The sequence below is a fragment of the Austrofundulus limnaeus genome, unplaced genomic scaffold (assembly GCF_001266775.1).
Source record: "Austrofundulus limnaeus strain Quisiro unplaced genomic scaffold, Austrofundulus_limnaeus-1.0 Scaffold1152, whole genome shotgun sequence".
NCBI classification, from domain to species: Eukaryota; Metazoa; Chordata; class Actinopteri; order Cyprinodontiformes; family Rivulidae; genus Austrofundulus; species Austrofundulus limnaeus.
Genome location: NW_013953554.1, coordinates 26,085 through 34,436, shown reverse-complemented (window position 1 = coordinate 34,436; position 8,352 = coordinate 26,085). Strand labels below are relative to the sequence as shown.

The following is an 8,352-nucleotide window of genomic DNA, read 5'->3' as shown; positions in this document are numbered from 1 at the left end:
ATGTAAAAAAACAAACAAACATTAAATCAACTAAATTTAAATTAAGTGATTTAAAAAAACTACAGAAACAAAAAAGAGAAATACAAAGGGTAAACGCAAAAGTCAAAACACACTGCAAAGCATACTGAAGAAATTTATAGTTATTAGAGTTTAGTACTGATGTTAAAAGCACAACACTTTATTTTTAGGTTTTCCTTTTTATAATGTTCAATCTATTATGTGTTAATTGATATAGATTAGTTACATGTCTGAAATAACTATAACAACACATATTTATCCGTTATGAGAACAGTAGGGGAGAATTGTGGATGAATGCCTGTGATTCAGCCGTAGGTCAGTAGGGGGCGAACGCAGGCATTGAAGACTCTGTATAAATGGATTAACTTCCTGGTTGGCCGGCAGTGTGTGGTTTCCTGTCAGATCAGAATGGCAATAAATCCTCACTCCAGAATTCTGGTTTTGTTTGGTTTTATTTCGTCTAACAATCATATTATTTAACATTGGTGGTTTTCTACTGACTTCAGCCTTTGAACACGAATATTTCTTACAATACAATGGAATGAAATTACAAATTTTCAAAATGTTTATTGATGTTGACTATTTAAACTAGATACTGCACAGCGGTAACATAATGACCCCTGCATGCACCAGTGCAACAATGCTGCTGTGACCACAGAGCCAAGCGTGGCAGCACGTCTTCTGCTCGAACCACAGCGACGATTCTAGGATCTGACATTTAGGGGTGCCTAGCCCCCAGCAGAGCTAAGACCCAAGGGAAGCTATTTGTCGATGCAATTTTCTAAATCTCGCTGCTTATTTACATATATTCACATTCAAAAGGAAATTGTTTTGACTAAAACTAAAACAGTTAACAACTACAGATTGAATTTAAAACAGAATGTCCGAAGCCTACATGAAACCTGCTAACATCAATGAGACGCATTAATATTAACAAACAGCTGTGGAGTGAACCAATCCTGGGGGGTCCGAGGGCATGCCCCCCTGGAAGGTTTTTTAAAAATCTACTCAAAATTATGCATTTTCCAATCATTTGAAGAGCATTTTACTAAATTTATTGGATTAATAAAACAATCTAAAACCAGTTTATTATCAAGGTAAAATTGTGAAAGCTAGTGTTTAACCTGAACTTTACCTGAAAATTAGATTAAAAACTGCAGTATCTTTATTTTTTACCTGAATGTTACATTATGGGTCAGAGTTTTGCTGTTTCAGTTCATTATTCATGAAATCAGCTTATCATAGTTACACTACAAATCAACTTTCTATTCACAGGTAAGGAAACAGCACAATAAATAAAGTGGGCATAAAGTAGGCTATATAACTTTGTCCTTTCTAGCCACAGTGTAACAAACATAATGTGGTCTAACTTTTAGGAAAAAATTAGCTTAAATGAAATTGTAATAATAGTAAACACTCCTAGCCCAGCTAAAGCAATGCGATCCTCCATCATGTTTAGTAATAGCTTGAAATATACTGTAGGTCTACTGTAGGTGTACTGTGATGTTAACCAGGTGTAGCTACAGTCCAGAGACAAACATGCAGTATTAAGGAGGTATGGCTGCAGTTTAAACCAACAGTCAGCTTTATGAAAATAACAATATTCTTCCATTAAAAAAAAAAACTGGTTTCACTCAAACACAACGGTCTCTCCAACTTTTACTCTTCCTCTCATTATCTTTCTAAAGTCCTTCCAAACAATCCATTTAGATGAATTCATGCTGGGTATTGTTAAAAACCTCACAATTCAATTAAAACACCCCTCGGGTCACATTTTGATTTTATTTTGATTCAATTTCAATTTCAATTTGATTCAATATTTCTTTAAATGATTTGATTTCCTAATAATAAGTACACAATTAATTCATTAGAGGCCCTGTGGATAATTTTTATATAGTTATTTTTCTTTCTATATAAACAGAAATGGTATACATAACATTTAAGAAAAAAAAGATCTGCAAATAAAGCAGTAGAATAATAATACTTGTTCTAAATATTGAGTGAAAACAAAACCAAACAAACTCAAGCCTACAGTAAAAAAGATATCCTGAGCTCTAAACATTTTTGGGGTGATAAGAATAAAATCATTATTTTTACTCTTGCCAAGCTGTAAGAATTTGAGGAAAATCCCACCCTTTAAATGACACTAAATATATGAGTAGGCTATTTGCATCCATATATCAAAGCCTGAGGCAAATCAATTGTATTGTAAGAACAGGTAAATATATATTCCAACAGACTCCTTACAGAGCTCCATAGTTTGTAGATTCATTTTGTGGTTAGTTTGTTTTTTTAAAGTCAACTCAAACTGTTCAACAATGTGAGAATCTGAAAACAGATCAAACTTTCCTTTCAGGAGGAGGAAGGAAGCCCTGCAGCAGATGAACAGTTCTTGGCGCATTTAGCTTACCTTAAACACATCCACCGGTTCGGTTCTTTTTTCCCCAAACCACAAAAAATCCTCCACCTCCTGACTGTTGTCAGGCAGCAGCCAGACCACTGTTTCTTTGTTTTCCAGCCACTTTTTAGCTGGAGTTTACATTTATCCATTGTGGCTGTGTTTCTAAAGCTTTGTTTTGAACAGCTGATGAGACACACGGAGGGTCTGTGATGTGTTCAAGTCCAGAGAAAAATCGGATTTTTGAGTGTTAATCACACCACATGCATGTTACAGGGTTGGCAGAGGTGTGCGCTCTACAAATGCTTGTAGTTTCAAATTTATTCCATATTTTGGTTTTTCAAAGTATGTTAAAAAATAGTAATAAGCAATAATAATAACAATAATAAATTTAGTGCCCACAGGTGGAAATTATCACTTATCTGTAGTTGTCCTGCCTCACAATGTTGTTTCTGTGTCCGAGACTGTGTGGGTATGGGTGTGTGCACACGCGTTGTCTTCAGTGGTCAGCTCAAAACAGAGCAGAGACACTCAGAAAATGTTTGAGTAAAATTGTATTTAAGCCAAATATTTAAAAAGCAAGTATATATTTGAGTTCTACAGGGCTACATTCTCGCCTAAAAACTTTCTAAAAGTTAGTTTTGTGTCAAGAAAAATAGAAATTTGAGAATATTCTCACAGCCTTATTTCCTGCTTTTCAGACAGCTTTCACCTGCAATGCATCATGGGATTGGGTAGGTGAAGAAGGATGGTTTAAAAGCAGATTTATGTACAGATACCCCTTTTTCAGATAAATTGGGGGTCCGGGGGTGTGGGGGCACAATTGGTGGGCCTGATGGATAGGCCTTCATCAGAGCTAAACAACAAAAGAAATCTGAAGCTCCTATGTTGAACAGTTTCTGAGTTATAAGCATTTTTGCATGTCCAGACACCCCCTCTTTGAGAGGAGGCACCTCCTCAAATATGGGGTCTATCGTAAAATCGTTGGCTGGCCAGTGTTGGTCCGACTCATCTACAGTCCTGACAAATTTCAGGTTGATTGGTGCAGCAATTTTTGTGCTACGGTTGACCAAAAATCACTGGGGGGAAAAAAAAAACGTACGAAAACAATTTGACCCCAGCTTCGTGTGCGGGGGTCATAATTAGTTACTTATGCATTTTCATAGTTATTCTTGATTTTGGCAAGTTCAGTTCTCCAAAATAAAAGGCCTAACTGTAAAATTCTGGTAGCTTCGGCTTAATGAATCTTTTGTTAAAATAAGTAAAAAAGAAAAGAAGCTTCTAGTTGAGGTTTGATTTAAACATGTCGCTGGCCTCAGTTCGTAGATTTATAAAAAAACAAACAACTCAAGATTTAAATCAAAGATCAGCGTAAGAATCAGCAGTTTCAGTGGGGGAAATACGTTGTTTTTTGGGTCAAATATCACATGATTGTCATTTTGCTTACAAACCTGAAACAGGATGAAAATGAGGAAGAGTTCATAGACGACAGTAACACACAGCCAGAACCGCCAGTAAGCTAGAGAAAGAGAAAACAATAAAATATGCAGAATGTCAGTAAAGTCATTTGAAAATAAAAACACAAAAGCATTAAAAAAGCCTGATAAATTACATTTAGTGATGAGAGGTACTAATTCTGTCTGAAAATATACATTACACTTGTGAATCTTTCACTTTCCCTTTCAGCATTTTTCATTCAATCCCAAGTAGTTGATTTTGTCATTTACTCTCCTATAGTTTGCTCTGGCCCTAATACTATAAACTTAGGGACAAAAATGACACAAAAAATAATCTACATTTCCATGAAATGAAAAAAAAAACTGGAGAAAAAAGGCCTTACACGTTTTCATAAAACAAGATCCGCATAGTTAAAAATCTCACATAAACATTGTTTTTTATTAGATGTTTTGCTGCTGAACTGTGTGAATTTGTAGGTTTAGTTGTTGTGGCACGCCCAGACTGTGATCCAACAGGTTGTAAATCTGAAAATCCCTATAGGTTATTATTATTCCCAGGGTAGAAATCTTTGGAGTTTAACTGAAGTCAAACAGTGTGAATAATAACAGATCCTACTTGACTCGCTCAGCAGGTTAGAAAGTCTGATTCATTTGTCTTTGATGACAGCAAATCAGGATGACAACAACTGTAACTCAAAGACCCACCCAGCAACAACCAACAATGTTCTGCATGTGTGCATTGATCCTCCTCGCTTTCATATGTTCCTTCCTTCCTTCCCTTTGGAGTTACTGTGAGAATTTTTTTATTTTTATTTTTTTTGGGTGGGTGGGGTTATGTGCAACCAATTCAGTGAGTCCACAACTGTGCACTACAAAGCAACAGGAAGTACCATGCTGTAGAAAGTACCTGATCAAATAGATTTTTGGTACATTCTGACTTCAACAATCAGGTTTCCTACAGTAGTTTCCTATTTTTATTCATTAATTTAGAGGAAAAAAATAGTAATTGGTTTCATCCCTTTGATGCAGCTGACATATAAATGACATTAGTATATAAATATACATTTTATACAAATTTACACAACCTGGTGAATTAGTCGCAGCATTCAATTATGTGACATGTAATTTGACAAAACTACAATAGATTTTACTCTGATATAATGTTAAACCAACATTAAGACAGTTTGAATGATAGGAAGAATTTAAAAACTCAAACTAGTTTTTTTTTTTGTTTGTTTTGACAACCCAATTCAGTGAAATAATTACAAAGAAATATCTTCATGATATTACATTTGGAATATTTCTTAATCTACGTAACTGGTTTCTTTTAGATCCTTAAATATTTCTGATCCAAAAGAGCCTCAGAGGAGTGGCCCACAAAAGCTGGGGTGGGGACCCCACTGGAATGTAGTTGGTAAAATACCAAATTGGTGGTCTTGAGGAAATCTAAAGATAGGATTGCCAATAGCACATTTTACCATAACAGAGACAAACAAGAAGTGTAGAATTAAATGGCTAAAAAAAAAAAATCACAAAATTTGACAACACTAAAATAGCTTTGTAGCAAGATTTACATACTTTAACCAGCATTCGTTAGCAACCACTGTTCCAGGGTATAAGTATTAAGATTTCAAAATCTTTTAACTTTTAACTTAGGAAATAAAAATTAAAAGAAGACTTGGTACTTTGCTGAATATACTGTCTTGAGATGCAACAACACTGTTTTTTGGCCAGTACCAACGTCCAGATTTTGAATAGCTCTCACCTGCCTTTACAAATGTTCTTTCGATGAACTAACCTATACAAAGCCACACGCATTCAAGATTATGGGCTGTCCTAAAGGAAAAACATCCTCAACAGGAAAATGTTTACACTGACGACATGCACTGCTGCCAAATAAAAAGCAAATATTTGCTGTTCTAAAAATTGCTAGATGACATCATTATCCAATTTGCATATTTGGTCAATGTAATTGTGATCTAGGCTGTAGGAGAAAAATATCAACGTAAGAGAAACAAAAAGTGAGTGAAAAACCACTCTAATGTTTAGAACTACAACTGAACTTAAGAAAATGATTTATGACTAATGATTTGCCTAGAACCACATAGTCATAATTGTTTTCTATACAGGTTCATGTCACTAAAAAAGGCAGAAGGGTCTGAAAACTGGATGAATCTATCGAGGCCAACGCGCGTCTGTTGCTGCTTCCCGAGGGCCCGGTGGAAACGCGGTTCACGCTGGAGCTGAACAGCGGCCAGTGCTTAACGAGGACCCAGTTATGGAGAGGGAAAAGCAGCTCAAGCTGCAGTCAAACAGCAGTCGCCGGTTCACAAGGACCCAGCTTTATGGAAGGAGAAAGGCTAAGCTGCTCGCCTCCTCACGGCAGGGCATTTAATATTACTTTGTGCTAAATAACAAAATATCATGTTCACGTCAAACAGTAATTTTAAAGAGGAACTTAACCCAAAATGAACCTTTTTAGCTGATAAACTGTCTAGAATGTGTCTTAAATGTTATATAGTACTTTTTCTGTGCTAATTTTGATGATTTTGAGCGTATTTGTTCAAATCTGTAATATTTGATCTAAAAACGTCTTTTTGCTGCTCATATGGGTAGAGCAGTGGTACTAATTTGCATATTGATTAACGCTCCCCACGATGACTCGTCTTCTCCACGGTTTCGTCACAGCGGCTGTGTTCTGGTATAAAAGCCTCTCTCTAAGACACGCCCCTGCAGCAGTCAGATGGTGGAACAGTTAGCAAGCATAGCATGATCGTCTGTTGACTCTCCTTCAACCTCCCTCAGCCTTGGGTGAGGAGAGGAGGAGGGGGCTGACTGCTACGCTGCTCTCTCTCACACACACGCACCCCAGCCCGCTGTACATCCTGCAGAAACAGGTAAACAAGAAAGTGTGTGTAGAACACACATGGGAAGACAGTGGGAGGAAAAAAAAGGCAGACAGTGGCGCAGTAAACTGCATGCCCACGATCAGCTTCCCCTACCATTATACAGGCGGGGCGCTCTGCTTTTAATCATGTAGCACCGATGCAACAGCTATGTAAGCTACTTTTTCTTTCTTTAAAAGAAAATGCTACAGGTGAAGCCACAGCATGGTTACCTTATCAATAATTACTGCCTTTTTTCCTTTCTCTGTGGGTGGGGGGTCAGCTTCACTCAGCTGCAGGTGAACACCTCCCGCGTTTCCTGGACTATTTTCCACCGAGGATTACGTCGTATTTTATATTTATTATATTTCTAAAAGCACTTCGCAGCATTTCCCTGTGTGTTCACGTCACAAGCGCAACAAAACTGTGACAGATCAGCTGACTGTTTTTAAAGCGAGGGGCAGCGAACATGTCCACCTGCAGCTCCAACCAGCCCGGGAGTTAAAGTTCATACATGTCAATCCCTTCAGACATTTACGTGTATAATGAGCCTCAAAAATTTGTAATTTGCGCAAAAAATTAGTATTAATCACACGGGTGGAGTGGAGGTTCGCTGACCGCAGCTGCGCGGGGTGGTGGGGAGGAGGGTCTTTCAAAGACATGTCAACATTTGACTTTTATTTTTCTAAAATCACAGAGTTCTGAGTCAGCTTCAGATGTTTGTAGTTAATCATAATACCTTCTAAATTTAACCAGGTGTTTCAATGCCTTTAAATTACACAATCATTTTTCTGGAGAAACTTGTCAGTTTGGTTAAAAAAACAGTAAAAAAATTTTTTTTTCTGTGCAGAGAACTTCCTCTGCTATAATTTATTTTAAATAAATATCAAAGCTCCTCAGTTAAAAACACTAAAATTATAGAAAAGATGTTTAAAAACTTCTTTTCTCAGAAAATCTTCAGTCCTAAGAACACAAAACTGTAACTTTTAATAAGTACACAGTTTACTRCTATTTAAATAAAAATGTTTGACCTGTAAGCAGAAAGCTTATGGATGTTGGATGTTGGTTTTTTTTATCTCTATTTCAAAGAAGAGGATGAGGAGGAGAATGAGGAAGTAGCAGTCAGTAACCTGCTGACTGACAACATTTGTATATATTACACTCTGTATACAGAACAATATAACCTACTTATTAAATTATATTTTTATTGAGATATTTTTTGGACAACCAAAATGTTTTGAGGACAACCAGATTTTGTCAAACTCCCACATGAGAGGTCACCACCACTGTTAAAAAAATCCTGGGAGAAACTCTGCTGAGTTAAAGTTCTTCTAGTTCTAATGTTTATTAGAAAGGACATGATTTGAGGTTTTTACTGATAATATTTTATTCAAAACATGTTACAGAAGTCATAAGAAGCAGGTTTATTTTGAACAAACATTACAAACGTGTTCATTCCTACAAAACTGTCAAATATATTTACAAACAACACTAAACTGATTCAGATTAACATYAAATAAATCATGTTTTATGATTAAATGTCTGTTTCCTGCTATAAAGAAAAATCCTCCTCCTGTCCTCCTTGTTCCTAATC

The 8,352-nt window shown here is 36.3% G+C and overlaps 1 protein-coding gene across 2 annotated transcripts in view; it reads right to left on the bottom strand.

Annotated features, from left to right (window-relative positions):
- Window positions 1–8,352, bottom strand: part of ptdss2 (phosphatidylserine synthase 2) — a 44,018-nt gene that overhangs the window by 26,811 nt on the left and 8,855 nt on the right. For both annotated transcript variants that reach the window (XM_014030976.1, XM_014030973.1), the window contains exon 5: window positions 3,868–3,935. In XM_014030976.1, coding sequence (XP_013886430.1) covers window positions 3,868–3,935 — 68 coding nt within the window. The remainder of the gene's footprint in view (window positions 1–3,867; window positions 3,936–8,352) is intronic.